The sequence below is a fragment of the Spermophilus citellus genome (genome assembly GCF_964194105.1).
Source record: "Spermophilus citellus genome assembly, chromosome: 3".
NCBI classification, from domain to species: Eukaryota; Metazoa; Chordata; class Mammalia; order Rodentia; family Sciuridae; genus Spermophilus; species Spermophilus citellus.
This window is the reverse complement of record NC_138184.1, coordinates 208515324-208533258: the sequence shown is the minus strand read 5'-3', so window position 1 is coordinate 208533258 and position 17935 is coordinate 208515324. Positions and strand designations below refer to the sequence as shown.

General features: G+C 34.0%; 1 protein-coding gene across 4 annotated transcripts in view; it reads left to right on the top strand.

Annotated features, from left to right (window-relative positions):
• The window catches only part of TMEM209 (transmembrane protein 209), a 33416-nt gene extending 15686 nt beyond the window's left edge, over positions 1-17730 (top strand). For 3 of the 4 annotated variants that reach the window (XM_081284508.1, XM_081284509.1, XM_081284507.1), the window contains exons 8-15: positions 211-282; positions 1268-1364; positions 4676-4801; positions 7600-7697; positions 9374-9488; positions 9578-9675; positions 11278-11351; positions 15820-17730. In XM_081284508.1, the coding sequence (XP_081140634.1) occupies positions 211-282; positions 1268-1364; positions 4676-4801; positions 7600-7697; positions 9374-9488; positions 9578-9675; positions 11278-11351; positions 15820-15874 (735 nt within the window). In that variant the 3' untranslated portion in view covers positions 15875-17730. The remainder of the gene's footprint in view (positions 1-210; positions 283-1267; positions 1365-4675; positions 4802-7599; positions 7698-9373; positions 9489-9577; positions 9676-11277; positions 11352-15819) is intronic. The other variant, XM_081284510.1, reaches the window with a different exon arrangement.
• The last annotated feature ends 205 nt before the right edge of the window (positions 17731-17935 follow it).

Sequence of the window (17935 nt, the reverse complement as noted above, 5' to 3'; positions counted from 1 at the left end):
AACTTACCAACATAAGGAACTTTAAAAGATATATTTGTGTGTGAATAATAGCCATGAGAGAATAAGTTTTAAATTATGGAATATTAATTAAATGAATATTGATGTTTTGGGAGATTTTTTTCAAACTTCAAATATTTTTGAAGGTGCAGGAAAGAAGAATGATTTTTGGCAAGATTTTTCCTCACTGTTTATCTTAAACATTTTTAATAGGTTTGGGCAAGAGTGACTATGAATAGACAACTTCTTGATCACATGGATTCTTGGACAGCTAAGTTTAGAAATGTAAGTTCTGACATTACTGTTAGGACATATTTGTCTCTTCATATGCAAAGTGTCTATCAGAGTCAATTATTAGAATGTTAACATTAATTGTTATTAAAAGTATAATATGAATGGTACATACATAAGAATAAATATGACGTTCACCTTATGCTGTTGGTTTTCATCAGTGCATTTAGAGAAGATAAATAGTATATTTAACCATGAGGATCCTCTTTCCTTTTCCAATTTTTCAGTTGTATTTTCCAGAAAACTTTTCTGTCATATTCTATTATGTACCTAGAATTGTGAGGGAAACAATTAAGAGGAATCTTGTCCTCAGAAAATTTAACATTTAGATGACATATCCTTGAAGATACTTCAGAATATATAATTTCATTGATTTCTGTACAGAAGAGCCCTCTAATCTTTGGCCTGTAGGTCAATTCTCCTATATCCAGAGGGGATTAGTTTCTGTTTTCAACCCTGTCCTTTTGCCCCACTCTCTGTAGCACTTGTATGTTCCAGGTTCTATGGGTGCCTTAACCCCTCCTTCACTACAGGTAGCTTTACTATATTTTATAGTAGTGGCGGCGGCTGCTGCATCTTTAAACAATCATCCAGCTTCTCTCCATCTTCTCGAACTGTATCAAAATAACTTGTACTCAGTTTTTATTCACTTACTATAATTTTTTTTAAATATTTATTTTTTAGTTGCAGTTGGACACAATACCTTTATTTTATGGATTTATTTTTATGTGGTGCTGAGGAGCGAACCCAGGGCCTTGCACATGCTAGGCGAGCACTCTCCCACTGAGCCACAACCCCATCCATTTGCATATTTAACTCTAGACTTCAGGTAGCAGCTACTTTCATTCTTTTTCACTGTACTTTATGGTTCTGTTAATATTCAAACCAATAAAAAATTCTTGCTTGTAAAAATGAAAATAATTATTGGAGAAATATTTTTGAATTATGTATAAAAAATATATACCTTATTTCTTCTTAGTGGATCAATGAGACAATATTGGTGCCACTTGTACAAGAGATTGAGTCTGTCAGCACCCAGATGAGACGAATGGGTTGTCCGGAGCTACAAATAGGAGGTATGTGCAGTAGAGTTCAGCATTTCATTTACTTTCAATAAATCAGCCAAGTGGAAACTACCTTCTTATAATGGCCTATTAAAAACTTCCTTTGTTATCTTCAGGTGAAGAAAACTAAATTACTATAATATGATTTTTTAAAAATGTAACAGCTTTATATAATTTGACTACCATATAGTTAGCACATTTTAAATGTGCAGTCCAGCAGTTTGGGTTATACAACTATCTCCACTATCAATTTTAGAACATTTTATTACCCAAAAAAGAAATTCCACACCCCAATAGCAGTCACCGCTATTTTGTACATTTTCTCCAGCCCTTTGCAAGTATCAGTCTATTTTCTGTCTATGGGTAGGCCTGTTTGGGATATTTCATTTAAATGGTGTCATACAATGTGTGGTTCTTTGTGACTGGTTTCTTTCACATATGTTCTTATGTTCTCAATGTTTGTATATGTGGTTGTATTTATCAGTACTTCATTTCTTCATGTGGCCAAGTGGTATTCAAAATGCATCTTCCATATTTTATTTATTCATTCATTAGTTGATAGGTATTTGAATTGTTTCCATTTTGCCTACTATGAATAACGCTGTTGTGAACAGCCCTGTGCAAGTGTTTATGTGGACGTAAGTCACTACTTAAAAAGTAGGCCGAGTGCTGTGGTGCATACTGGTAATCCCAGCAGCTACGAAGGCTAAGGCAGGAGGGTGGCAAATTCAAGACCAACCTCAACAACTTAGTAAGGTCCTAAGCAATTTAGTGAGACACTGTCTCAAAATAAAAAGTGACTGGGAATGTAGCTCAGTGGTAAAGCATCTGGGTTTGATTCCCAGTTCCAAAAAAATAAAACTCTCTGGGTATTATAGCACACACCTGTAATCCCAGTGACTCAGAGGGCTTAGTCAAGAGGATCACAAGTTTGAGGACAGCCTCAGCAATTTAGAAAGACCCTGTCTGAAAATAAAAAATAAAAAGGGCTGGGGATGTAGCTCAGGGGTAAAACATCCCTGGGTCCAATCCCCAGTACCTAAATAAATAAATAGATAACAAACTAAGGTACTTTGTGATATAATTTGCCTGAAAAATATATATTACACTTATTTACCATTAAGCAACTAGATTTCAAAATGAAAAATGAATATTTTAGCCAGCTCCTTCTATAGATTAAATTTCTCCTTGAAATATAGTATTTAGGATTATGCATTAGCACTCATTTACACTGAACATCTTTTATTCAATCTTTATTCTTTGGACTAAAGATAGAAATGTGCATTCCTGAAGTATTTATTCAGTATCCAAATATTTCATATGTAATTAACACATGTTCTTATTGCTTGGAAGCTGGTATTGCTCCATTTTCTGGATGAGGCTACTGAGACCCAGAGAGGTTAAATAAATTACCCAGCACACAGAGCAGTGATTTGGGGTCAGACCTCTCTGGCTCCAGGGCCAGAATGAATAATTTCTTGGTCTTGGTAATGTTAGTGAATCTATGCTTAATCCTTTTTGGTGGGTGGGCAGAGGTACTGGGGATTAAACCAGGGGCGCTTAACCACTGAGCCACATCCTCAGCTCTATTTTATTTAGAGACAGGGTCTTGCTGAGTTGCTCAGAGTCTCACTAAGTTGCTGAGGCTGTCTTTGAACTTGCCATCCTCCTGTCTCAGCCTCCTAAGCTGCTAGGATTACAGATATTTGCCTCCAGGCCCTGCTGGAGCTTTCTTTATGAGTTATAAAGATAGATATGTATCACAATATGTTACTACTGTGATGGGCTTGTTAAAAAATAAAATTACGGGGCGGAGATGTGGCTCAAACAGTAGCACGCTCGCCTGGCGGCCCGGGTTCGATCCTCAGCACCACATACAAACAAAGATGTTGTGTCCACTGAAAAGTAAAAAATAAATATTAAAAATCTCTCTCTCTCTCTCTCTCTCTCTCAAAAAAAAATTAAAAAAATAAAAATAAAATTGCTTTGGTTGATGACTACAAAAGATATATATGGGACCTGGGGCTGTAGCTCAGTGGCAGAGCACTTGCCTAGCATGTGTGAGGCACTGGGTTCAATCCTCAGCACCACATAAAAATAAACAAAGTAAAGGCATTCTGTCCATCTATAACTACAAAAAACAAAAAATTGTTTTTTTATGTCACAACCAATTATTATATTTGAAGGAACTATATTACCTGTATATAACAATTGTAATTTGTATTATAATTTAAGAAATGTGAAAAGTACATATTTAGAAACTGAGAAATATGTGTATATAATACATATGAATATATTTTTAATTAAATAGAGATTATGTTGTTTTGTCATATTTTTCCATTTTGTTAAATATTCTCCAGCATTATTTTTATGGCTAGACTGTATTTCTTATTTACATTTGTTATCTATTGTATTTAGCAAATCTCTGTTATCTAAAATTTAGGAGAGTTTTACTATTATTAGTAATACTGTAGTGAATTTCCTTTTACCTAAATTTTGGTGTACATTTAAAATCATTTCCTTAAGATAATTTCTTTAGAGTTGTTTAACAAAATGAGTATTCCTTTCAAAAAGCATATACCAGTTTATGTGTTTTATATATATAAGAATGCCTTTTCCCAACATCAGGTATTACTAGTAAGGTTGGACATTTTTGAATTTTTTTGGCTTTTTAATTTATTTTCTTAGTTGTCTTTTATTATATAAGAGAAATGATTATCATAAAGTCTGCTGATCCTGGCATAACAGCCAACTTCTAATGCAGTTTATTTTGAAAGCTGTCATGTGTCTATTTATACATATACCATGAAAATCTTCTACATATTACTTGTTTATAGATTTGTCAAAATGGATTTTGTTTGCTTCTTTGCTGGGGCAGGGGGGTCCTTAACCAGGCCTTCTTGCCTGAAATGATAAATTGTAGGTAAAGTGCATAACACAAATTAAGATAAATTATTATTGCTTTTATTTATCCTTCAACATCTTTTGAGTACTTGTGTAATTGATACTCATATGCATTGGGAATACAATTGCCCAAAAATCGGCCCAAATCCCTTCCCTCTTTAAACTTTCTTTATTAGGTGAGACAGGCAATAAAAATAAAATGATTAGTGCTAAAAAGGAAAAACCACACAGGAGGATATTACTGTTGTTATTGTTTACAGAGGACAGTCAAAATCTGCAATAGAATGTCATAGAAGACATTATTGACTTGTGTGAAGACCTGAAAGTAGTGAGGAATCATCTGTTTTAAACACATGAAGAAGAGCATTTTGAGAGCCCCTGAAGAATAATCTGTGTTCTCTGTATTTTGTTTTTAACAGAGGCCAGTATTACCAGCTTGAAACAGGCTGCCCTGGTCAAAGCCCCTCTCATTCCAACTCTGAATACAATTGTGCAGTATCTAGACCTAACACCAAATCAGGAATACTTGTTTGAGAGAATCAAAGGTAACCATTAACTTGAATGGGAAAAAATGAGAGCTTCTTCATGACATTGGGATTTTATAAATGAAGAAAAATAAAGAGAAACATTTTTTAGAAAAAAATTAAGTGTAACCATGATCTTATGTTTTGAATATATATTTAATTAAGGCTAAATGAAGGCTTATGCCTGAAAAACTCTTGGATCCTTTATCTTATGTGCTAAGAATTGTCAAAATAAAAGCCTTGAATGTGTTAATAATAATTTTATTTTGAATAGGAACCTTAAATATGAGCCAAATGGGGTCAAGTTAATATTTCACTTATTTTCTACTCTTAGATATCAAGAATGGGTGCCATTACAGCATTCTTTATATAATATCAACATGCTAACCTTTATCTTTCTTAATTTTTATCATTCCTATTTAATATTTGCTACCTTATGTTTCTGTTGTATTCTTATGAATTCTTTGTAATTTGGATAAACTTTGTAAAATGTTCTGATCCCTAAAATAAGTATTAAAAATAGTATTTTATTATTCATATTTATCATAAATCTTAATTTGAAAATGTTGCAGTGTTTTCCCTTTCCCTTATGTTTGAATTTGGGGTTCAGGAATAAGCATTTTTCATGACTTTGTAAGAACTTTTTCACATATGAAGAATTTCAATCATACAAATCTAGGAAGAATAATCTGCACAACCCTTTTGTACACATCACCCTGCCTTAACACCATCCACAAATCTCTGGGCAACCCTTACCCCATCCATACATATCCCCCCACCTACTTTTTGCTTTTAAAGCAAATTCTATATATCCTTACCAGTTACCTATAAATATTTCCTAATGTATCTCTAAAAGATGAAGACTTTAAAATACCATCATTCAGGGAGGCATGGTGACACAGCCTTAATCCCAGTTACTCCAGAAGCTAAGGCAGAAGGATCACAAGTTCAAGGCCAACCTGAGCAACTGATTAGCAAAATCCTATCTCAAAGTAAAATATAAGAAGGGGTGGGGGTGTAGTTCATTGTAAAGTACCCCTGGGTTCAATCCCCAGTATTATAAAAATTAAAAAACAAAACCAAAAACCACTCAGCTACACCTAAGTACAACATAGTTATCACACCTAATATTTTTAACATTTCCTTTATTTCATGAACTGCCCAGTCTGTATAAGTTCAAATAAAATTTCTTTTTTGTAATATTATTTTTTAGTTGTAGTTGGTTGGACACAATACCTTTATTTTATTTATTTTGATATGGTGCTGAGGATCAAACTCAGGGCCATGCATGTGCTAGGTGAGGGCTCTACTGCTAAGCAATAACCCCAGCCCCAAATAAAATTTCTTTTAGGCTTTAGGGTTCCTGTTCATTCTCCCCTCAAACCCCTTGCAGTGTATTTATTGAAAGACTAGATTGTTTGCCCTATAGAATTGCCCTTGGTCTGGGTTTTATTGAGCATATCCATGGTATAATTTTACATGACCCTCCCTCCATTTTCTGTGGTTCCTGTCAACTTGGGTTCAGAGATTTTGGCAAGATTGCCTCATAGATGGCAGGGTGTTTGTATATCCAAAAACAATGTGTAAATATATTCATACAGACACACACACACATATATATACACATATAAGGTAAATATATGTGTATATATACAATATGACATATCAAATATACAAAGAATTTTAAAAGAATGTGATGAACACTGTACCACCAGGATTGAACATTTAGAAACATTTTGCCACCTTTGATTGTCTTATTGTCTTTCTCTGGTGCATATACTTTTTTTTTTTCCTGTACCATTTAGAAGTAACATTGCAGATATCATTACATTTACTTTTTCAGCATGCATTTTGCTAAAAATAAGCTTTTAGGGCTGTGGGTGCAGCTTGGTGATAAGAGCACTTGCCTCTCCAGTATAAGGCCCTTGGGTCATTCCCCAGCACCACAAAACCTACATAGATAAAAGAATATAACTTTTATGTAGTCATGATAATAGTTATCACACTTTAAAAACTAACAGTTCTATAATACCATCTAATCTAAAGTCCATATTTAGATTTCCCAGTTGTTCAATGACTTTTGAAGAATCCAGGGTTCTTATCCCACATTTTAGATTTGTCTAATACTTTTTTCATAGTGATGTTTAATTTGATCTTTCATATTCTGTGTTTATTTTGCATGTTTTGTTCAGGTTTTTAAGATGATGTGCTTATTGTAATCCTTTAGCCTTTTTTTTTTTTTTTGGCATGTCTTTAGCTTTTTAATTTTATCTTTTGTTTTTAAATGTTGGGCATGCTAGGGAAGCACCAGACCACTAAGCTATATCTCCATCCTCTAGCTTTTTTTTTTTTTTTTTTTTTTACACAAATGGAGCACAGCTTTTCATTTCTCTGGTTGTATATGATGTAGAATCACACCATTTGTGTGATCATACCCATACATAGAGTAATAATGTCGGTCTCATTCCACCATCTTTCCCACACACACACATCCCCTCCTCTCCTTTCTCTCCCCTCTACCCAATCCAAAGTTCCTCCATTCTTCCCTTGCCCCCAGTCCACTTACCAGAGAAAATATTTGGCCTTTGTTTTGGGGGGATTGGTTTATTATTTTCGCTTAGCATGATATTCTCCAATTCCATTCATCTATTTGCAAATGCCATAATTTCATTCTTCTTTAAGGCTGAATATTCCCTTGTGTATATATACCACAGTTTCTCTATCCATTCATCTATTGAAGGTCATCTAGGTTGGTTCCACAGTTTAGCTATTGTGAATCGAACTCTTTAACTTTTTTAATGTTGTCTTTGTTTACACAGAACTTTCTCAGGGAGGCTGTATGAGCTCGTTTAGATGGAATAGAGGTGGAGACTTCAAAGGACGAAAATGGGATACAGATCTGCCCACTGATTCTGCTGTAAGACCTTAATTGAATTTTTTTTTCAGTTTAATATTTTGGATACTAGACTGGTAGTTTTGTTTTTCCATTGTAAAAATAGGTATTTAAAAAGAATTTTGAGGGCTCGGGATGTGGCTCAAGTGGTAGCACACTCGCGTGGCATGCGTGAGGCACTGGGTTCGATCCTCAGCACCACATAAAAAAAAAATTAAAGATATTGTGTCCACCTAAAAGTAAAAACTAAATATTAAAAAAAAAAAAGAATTTTGAGGGCTGGGGTTGTGGCTCAGTGGTAGAACACTTGCCTAGCATGTGTGAGGCACTGGGTTTGATTCTCAGCACCACATATAAATAAATGAATAAAATAAAAGTCCATAAACAACTGAAAAAAATGTTTAAAAAGAGAAGAATTTTGAAACTTAATGAATTATGGTAGGCCCAGTTTCTCAACCCAACTGGTTAATACTTTTGTACATTTTTTCCCATGTACTTAGGTGGTTCTATTTTTTAATATTTTTATCATACTGTAATCATTCCTGTACATAAAATTATGTAGCCTGATTTTTTTTTTCATTTTTTGCAATATGTAAGAATTTTTTTGTTTTTACACACTGTCATTTAACTGTTCTATTTTGGTCATAGAAAACTAGGAAACTTGTGGTGGGGAAAGAATTTTTGTTTTTCTATCTTAATGTTGCAAGGAATATTATCGTGCTTATTTCTTTCTTATCTGGGATCAACACTTTAAGAAAGATTTCTAGCATCAAATTTTCCAGATTAAAGAGCATATACGTTTTCGTTACACTTAAAAGAGTTTATCAAAGTCCTTTTTCCTTTTCTTTTTATCTAATAATTATATGTGAAAATTAAGTTTTAAATGTTGATATTCAAGTTGAGAATTGGATATATGTGCATTTTATCTTGGTTTTGCTGAGTTAATGAGTATGAATGATCCACTGAACAAAAAACCAAGAAATATCCTGCTTTTCTGGGTGGCTTTATTTCATTTTGTTTTGTTTTCTGGATGCTTTTGGTTTTATGAAAAAACAAAAAAAGGGTCTAGGGCTGTGGGTCAGCGGTAGAGCACTCGTCTCGCATGTGTGAGGCCCTGGGTTCGATCCTCAGCACCACATAAATAAAATAAGAAGGTAATGTGTCCACCTACAGCTAAAAAAAAATATTTAAAAAAAAAACCATTAAATATTTAGGGTAGAGAAGTTTGGTGTTTAAACTGTCCCTACCTTATATGACCCCCACTCCCTAACACACAGTTAATGAGATAATGGTACCTTTGTAGGCTAGAATATTTCATGTTTTTTTTAATTTGAAAAGGAAACCTTTACATCAAAATTTACACTTAATGATGGTAAATACATTTTTTTATTTTAAATTTTTAGTGGATTATTTGAACTAAGCCTAGTCTCCCTTCTTAAACATAGTGTATGATTAAAGAGGAAATGATTCTATTAGTGAAATCCTTATCTTTATTGAAAATAATACTTTTGAAATAATACTTTTAAAGAGTAGATATGCTACCTGAATTATGACTTTTATCTTTTCATTTTATAAATTTTATCTTAAGCATAACTTCTTCAAAGCAATTTTGCTAATTCTCTCTTGAGGGAAAACTTTGTAAGGGATACATCCATACTAGATTTCATGTTAACTTTGAACAATTGTTTTCTCATCTTCAGATCATCATGCATGTATTTTGCACCTACCTTGATTCCAGATTACCTCCACATCCCAAGTACCCTGATGGAAAAACATTTACTTCTCAGCACTTTGTTCAGACACCAAATAAACCAGGTATAGACCTCTCCTAAAAGAATGTGTTGAGATTTTTGCATGAAATATGTCTGGTGTTTAGTTTTTTAATGTAACATTTTTCTTTACAGATGTTACAAATGAGAATGTTTTTTGCATTTATCAGAGTGCTATCAATCCTCCACATTATGAGCTAATCTACCAGCGTCATGTCTACAATCTTCCAAAGGTATTTCTACATATAGAGAAGTCACTGTTACAGAAGGTCATGGGTGACTTATTTTGATAATGTTTTAAAATTAGTATCTGTTTGGAGAATAGTAAGAGTTTTTTTTTTAATTTTTTTTTAATATTTATTTTTTAGTTTTCAGTAGACACAACATCTTTATTTTATTTTTATGTGGTGCTGAGGATTGAACCCAGCACCCTGCGCATGCCAGGCAAGCACGCTACCACTTGAGCCACATCCCCAGCCCCAGTAAGAGTTTTAAATTAGGGGAAATGTGTTTCTTTATATTATTCTTTTCTTTTGACTATAAAAGTAAGAAAAACTACTCATTCAGAGGCAGCTATAGTTAACATTTTAGTGTATTACCTTTTAGAAACTTTCATTTTGATCTTTTTGTGTATTTTTTGTGGGTTAAAAATCATTGTTCTGCTTTTAAAATTAACTTTACATTATAATTTCCTATTCCATAGAAATACTACTTAATAGCTATAAAAAACATTAGCTAAGCATGGTGGTGCACATGTGTAATCCCAGCAACTTGGGAGACTGAGTCAGGAGGATCCAAGTTTGAGGCTACCTACAGCAACTTAGTGAAACCCTGTCTCAAAAAAAAAAAAAAAATAGCTTGGGATGTGACTCAATGTTAAAACACCTGTGGGTTAAATCCTCAATACAAAAAAAAAAAAAGATGTGATTACACATCTTCAGTTTCTTGAGTAAAAACAACCTAAATCAGGATAAGTAGATAAAAGTAGGGGCAGGGGTTGTGGCTCAGCGGTAGAGCACTCATCTCGCACGCGTGAGGCCCTGGGTTCGATCCTCAGCACCACATAAAAAATAAATGAGTGAAATAAAGGTATTGTGTCCAACTACAACTAAAAAATAAAAAGTAAATAAAAAAGTTAATCTGTAAATTGAAAATGTAAATTTGCTATTTTTATAGACCAACAATTACAAAATAATAGTTTGTTTTTAGAGCTAGCAAAATTGCCTAGTAGTCCCTTGTAGATAAAATAAATTTATATTTAACCTGTTATTTGCATATTAAGGCATGATGTAATGTGTTTTGAAGAATGACTAAAAGCTTTTTAAATTCTCACACTTGTTCATGTATGAGTTTAGGGCATAGAGCACTTTTTGTGTGTAGCATACAGGGGCACCCGTTTCAGAGTAACTCTCCAGGCCTCTCTCAGTGCTGTTACTATGCATGGAACTCTCAAAATGTCAACTTTTTGTTTATGTTTTGGGTCTCGGCTTTTAAATCTTTCCCTTGAGGAGGTCGATGCCTTCTAGTGTTCCCATAGTATCTATCCTACAACCCTCATAATATTTCCTCTCACTCTGTTGTATCTCTTCATTTTCTGTCTGCTTTTCCTACTTGATATTAAAGCTCCTGAATTATGTGTACCCTTTCTGTCTTAACTTGCCACAAATATTCCCATTTCCTCACACAAAGTGTAGACGTTTTGTTTAATGAAGGAAGGAAAATCTGAATTATGTGGAATTCTGAGTGGTAGGATATGAATTGATAAGATCTGCATTTATCTGCCAGACTGAATCTTTTTAGATTAATTTAAATTTTCTTTTTTGTCTTGGTTCTAGGGCAGAAATAATATGTTTCATACTTTGTTAATGTTCCTCTACATCATAAAGACCAAAGAGTCAGGAATGCTTGGGTAGGTATTTAAACATAAGTACTTAATTTATTTACTGTTTTTCTTCTTATATTAAGATTCTGTAGGCGGCAACATCACCTGATTAGTGAACTGAACCTTCAGTGCAGTTTCTGTTACTAGCTCAGCCCTGTCATTCACAGACTATCCCATCTTGGGCAAGTCCATTAACTCCTCAGAACCTCCATTTGTTAATTGGTGAAAGGCAACTGGACCACATCATTGGCTTTACACTTGTGTCTCCTGGAGGAATAGCTCTGAGATAGATAAAAATTGGGCTTATAGCCAACACAGTGGCTATTAAGGAGACGGAGGCAGGAGGCTCACAGTTTCAAGGCCAAAGTGGGCAACTTAGTGAAACCCTGTCTTGGAATTTTAAAAATTAAAAAATAAAAATTTAAAGGGCTGAGGGATGTAGTTCTGTGGTAAAGCACCCCAGGGGTTCTTCCCCAGTACCGGGGATAGGAGGTGGAATCAGGCTTTTGCCACTTGAAAACTAGGGGGAAAAAAAACTTGGGAGTCCATTATTTCCAAGCTATTTCCTCTCAGACACAGAGTATTCCGTAAAATGTTTGTACTTGCAGAGAACTAAGTTGGTACCCACTCCAAAGTATTGTTAACTGGGATAGACAAACTAGTCCATTGAAGTTTTTTGGGTTTTTTTGGGAGGGTACTGGGGATTGAATTCAGGGACACTCAGCCCTGTTTGGTATTTTATTTAGAGACAGGGTCTCACTGAGTTGCTTAGCGTATTACTTTTGCTGAGGCTGGCTTTGAACTTGTGAACCTCCTGACTCAGCCTCACAAGCCATTGGGATTATAAGCATGTGCTGCGGCTCCCCGCCACTGCATTAAAGTTTTTAGCTTGGTAATGGAGCTCACATAGTATTACACTGTGGTATTGTCATTTTAATGATTCAGAATTTTAGTATATCAAACAATATTTGAAATAAGTTGACCCCTGCTGATCTGGGAATCGAAAGATTAAGCCTGAAGACCTGGATTCTGAGCCTAGTTCTGCCATCGAAGGCTGATGAAATGTAAAGGGAAGGGCTTCAACCAAAAGGTATCTGGCCAGCTCTGCTTCTGATAGGCATGCCTTTGTTTAAAAAGATTTTGTTTAAGCATCCTGTTCATAATTTAGAGGTTACTCATGTTCCAGAACTAAACTGCATTGAGCACTTGGAACATAGCTGATGTAAATTGAGATGCTAGTGTAAAATGTATACCAGATTTCAAAGACTACCAAAGAGAGTATCATCTTAGTAATTTTGTATAGTAGTTATATGAAATACAACTTTGGATATATGGAGTTAAATAAAATATACTCTTAAAATTATGCCAGGTACAGAGGTACATGCCTGTAATTCTAGTTCGGAGGCTGAGGCAAAAGGATCAAAGTTTGGGGCCATCCTGGACAACTTAGCAGTACCTTAACTCAAAGTAAAAAGGGCTGGGGATATAGCTTAGTGGTAGAGCCCTTCCGTAGCATGCACGAGGCCTGGGTTCAATTCCCACTACCATGGTAATGATAATTTTTTTTTACTTAGGTTTCTACTAGAGAATTTCAATTTTTTTTAAATTTTTTAATATTTATTTTTTAGTTTTTGGCAGACACAACATCTTTGTTTGTGTGTGGTGCTGAGGATCGAACCCGGGCCGCACGCATGCCAGGCGAGCGCGCTACCACTTGAGCCACATCCCCAGCCCAAGAATTTCAAATTATTTATGGCCTGCATTTGAGGCTTACATCATATTGCATTTCTGTTGAACAACAATACTCTAGAGAAGCAAAGCTCCTATCCTTAAATATATTAGATGCAAAAGATTAAGACAGATATGAGGGCTGGGGTTGTGGCCCAGTGGTAGAGCACTCGCCTGGCATGTGTGAGGCACTTTCGATCTTCAGCACCACATAAAAATGAACCAATAAAATAAAAGTAAATACATATTTTTAGTATAAGACAGGAAAATAACTTTTGCAGGGCATGTAAACTAACACAGCTCTTCATTCTTCTTTATTCTTTTTATTTGTAGATGGATACAATAACTTTATTTATTTATTTTTATCTGGTGCTGAGGATTGAACCTAGTGCCTCACACATGCTAGGCGAGCACTGTACCCCTGAGCCACAACCCCAACCTTCTTCATTCTTTTTTATTTTATTATTATTATTATTATATTGGGAGGGTACCAGGGATTATAGGGCACTTAACCACTGAGCCATATCCCCAGCCCTTTTTATATTATTTTGAGACAGGATCTTGCTGAGTTGCCAAGGCTAGCTTTGAACTCACCATACTCCTGCCTCAGCTTTTCCAGCTGCTGGGATTACAGGCATATGCCACCATGCCTAGCTGTTTGTTTTAATTTGTTTGTTTGTTTATTTATCTATTTATTTTTAACAAAGGGGGGAAAACTTTGAAATTAAAAACCTTTTTATGGGCTGGGATTGTAGCTCAGCAGTAGAACACTTGCCTAGCACAGGAGGGGCCCGGGTTCCATCCTCAGCACCACATAAAAATAAAGGTATTGTGTTGTGTCCATCTACACCTAAAAAAATAAATATTAAAAAAAAAACTTTTTAATGTGATTGACATATCTTTTATTATGCTTTCTAAATCATTTGAGTAGTTAAAAACTACCATCCTATAACTTAAAGGCAGTTGCATAGCTCAAATAAAGTCTATTTGGAATCATAACCTTAAAGCTTCAGATAATCCAAATATATTATCAGTTCAATGCCAGATATTTGTGCAGTTCCTGGAAATAGATAAATGTTTTACTTCCAAAAGAGGGGGAAAAAATTGCACAGTAACTTAAATGTTCTGTTTAGCAAAAGACATCATAAATAAAATTTAGTGATAAATGACAACCTGAGACAAGGCATTATATACTGCATTACATACAGCAAACTCAAGTTAATATCCATCACATATAAAGAATGCATATAATTAAGTAGAAAATTAAAATATAGAAAAATAGCAACAATATCAAAGACTTTTTTTGCAGAAAAGTATTGTGCACATGCCTAATAACTACCAAAAGATTCTTAACTTCATAAACAATCAAGCCTAAATTAGAATATTTCTTCCTAGCAAATGAAATTTAATTGTTTGCATTATCAGGTTATGAAAAAATAGGGCATCACATTTGACAAATTACCTATTTTGAAGCATTGTTTTGTTTTGTTTTTTGCTGTAGTGGAGATTGAGGCCAGGGATGTTCTGCTAGTAAACTACATCCTCAATCCTTTTTTTTTTGGCCAGGAGTCGGTGGGCAGTGAAGTAGGGCTGGGGAGACCAGGGATTGAACTCAGGAGTGCTTTACCACTGAGCCACATTTCTAAGCCAATTTTTAATTTTGATTTTGTATTTATTTACTTTTTGGTACTAGGGCTTGAACTCAGTGTTGCTCTACCACTGAGCTACATCTCCACTTTTAATTTTTATTTTGGGACAGAGTCTTATTGAGTTGCCCAGACTGACCTCAAACTTGCAATCCTTCTACCTCAGTCTCCTGTAGTTTGGATTACAGGTTTGCACCACTATGCCCAGCTTGAAGGTATTTTTGGTAATATAGCTATGTTTTTAATTTTTATCACTTAATACATTCTTATGATTTCTAAAGTCATATAGTGCTAAAAGTTCATGACTCTCATAGTTACAAACAATAAAGGTATACAGCACTTTCTTCAGTCTTCACTTTTAGACATTCTCTGTTGATTTCTTGTTTTGTTAGATGAGTGATTCATCTCTTTTGTAGTCCTTCTATTTTCTATTTTGTACTTCCAATATATTTATATCACTCTCTAGTGTAGATTTGTATTTATATAATATGAAATATGGTTTAGTTTAAGATCAATTAATAGGAGCTGGTGTTGTGGCTCAGTGGTGGAGTGCTTGCCTAGCATGTGTGAGGCAATGGGTTCAATTCTCAGCACCACATATAAATAAATGGATAAAATAAAGGTTCATCAATATCTAAAAAAATTTTTTTTAAAGTCTATTAATAATAAACATGCAAACTTACCAAAGCATTTCTCCCTAATAATTAGTAAATTCCTAATTCAAGTCAAGCAAATAAAAGTCTCTAAGAGGCCTCATCTCTATAGACTCCACTTTTTAAAATTTAATTGACTCTTTAATCTTATTTACTGAAGTTATTCTGTTAGCTCTCTTTATTATCTGGTATAATAGTTCTCAAAGTCCACTGAAAAATTAATTTTCAACGCTCCATAAATCTATTTATTGTAAACTTGGGTTTTAAGCACAGTTAAGAAAGTAATTACTGTTACTAGAATTTACCTGATAAGCCATGTGTGACATGGTTCATTGCCAAGTAGCATTAAATGTCATCAATTAAACATATATTCCTTATAAGGATTCTTGTTTTTTTTTTGTTAGTTAAAAACCTTAAATGCTTGGTAAGCAGTTCTGCTAAAACTTGTTTTGTTTTTTCTCTTTATAGGAGAGTTAATCTTGGTCTATCTGGTGTGAATATCTTATGGATTTTTGGCGAGTAGTTGGTTATTTAATTCCAAACATTTGGACTTTTATTTTATTGAACCAAGCTGAATCTAAGCATCTTTGAGTCACTCCCTCTCCTGAAATAAGATACATATGTGTATATGTTATAGATTCCTTAGATTTAACCAAAAAAATTAGCTATTGTGAAACTTTCTTGTGAAAATATACTCTATATCTTCTACTTTAAAAACATTATCTTTGATTTTATGTTGCATTTCAGAAATTTGAATTGACTATAAAACTGTAACCCTTTGGATTTTTGTTGACACAAAGTAAAGCAGTTCCTTTAATTAAATAAATTTAAGAACCCTTTTTCTTTGTAATAAGAATGATCTACCTCATTCTTCCACCACAAACATGTTTTTTAGTTATGTTATTCAGTAGTATAAGTACTTAAAAAAGAAAATTGCTAATTTAGTTTGTTTTATCTGTTTTCCCAATGTTCTGCAAATCAGTCTAAAGCTTGTATTCAAAGAAATGAAATTAGTTTCTAAGTTATGTTTTAATTAGTCCATGTGTGTTTTCAAAATATTATTAAAAGAGGCTCGACAGTGTTGGCATTTTAAAATGTCAGCACTAAGATTAAATTTAGTTGGTAGAACTAACCATTTGAATTTTAGTTAAGAGTTTGAGACATTAAGAAAACTGTTGACTGCTTTGGTTTTAGCAACTCAGTTTCACTGTTCCATAGTATTTTGCTGTTAGTTCTGTTCTTTAAGATTATAGTGATATCCTATTCATTTAAAGTATTTAGATACAATATTTTAGAATGTCTAGAATGAGAAGATACTGAGTTTTAAGTTTTGCTTGACTCTCCATCTTTATTTTCTACGTGTATATGACATTGCCAGCAGTGGCATATGCTTTTCTTGATTGACATTTTATTAGAGACTGCTGCTTCCATGACCTTTCTTCAAACCTGAAAGTGGCTTAAACCAATATCTTCTAAAGTATTATATATGCGTCCCCTTTTGTATAATTTGTAAATTGTTTTCAAAAAAGCTGTTTCTGTTTTTAAAAGTTGATGTCAAATAGAAAGGAACTTTTAACTGTTTTCAATATGTCAGTATATTTAGTATGACATTTTAAAGGAAAATAATATTTAATTATGTTAAATGTAAGAACATGTTAAAATTTAAATATGTTTTCAAAAGTTATCTGGATGTCATGGAATAGCAACTGCTATGCTGTTAATCTACAGTGCTGTTGTGTATACTTTATTAAAAGCAGTCCAAAGAAAATTTTTAATAATACATAAGACTATGTTAAAAAAAAAAAAAGGTATTTTGTCTGCAATGTGGCTAGACTCTAGGTATAGCTTTCTTATATTAACTTTTCTTTGGAAATGTTTTAGCCAGTTTGTATTTGTCTTGTTTCCTTCCTCTTTTTGGGTGGGTGGGTGGGGTTGTTGCTGCTGCTGCTGCTGCTGCTGCTGCTGCTACTGAGGATTGAATCCAGAGCCTCATGCATGCTAAACACACACTCTCTTCCTGAACTATAACCCTAGCCCCAAAGATAGCAAATGTTTTGGTCCTTGTGTTAAAATGAATCAGTATCTACTAATATCTCTAAGTAAATGTTATTTCTAGGATATATGTCACAAGTTTTTTTAATTGCTTGAATCCTTGTGAGGTCAGATCCACTAATTTAGATTATGTGCACTATGTCATTTATCTTTTCTTCCTCTGTCAGTACCAGCCTTTACTTAAACCACATTTGTTCTTGAGCATACTTCATTTATAATTCAATTCCTCCTGAGACATAACAATACTATGTTGCTTTGCTTTCTCAAGCTCATGCATACTTTAAACTGATATTTTGATAGTGAAAACGTGTAACATGGAAGGGGACATTTTCTAAACTTAGCCTTGTAATATAAATCATTTACATGTGAACATTGCTCAAAGGGCAGTCTTTGGTACTGTTTCACTATATATGCTTTTCCTTAGCGATCTCATTCATTCCACAGCTTCATTTATCATTTCTCTGCCTGATTCCTGAGATCATCACCAGGCACCGCATCTCTCCTGAGCTCTGGTGTTACATTTCCTGTTACC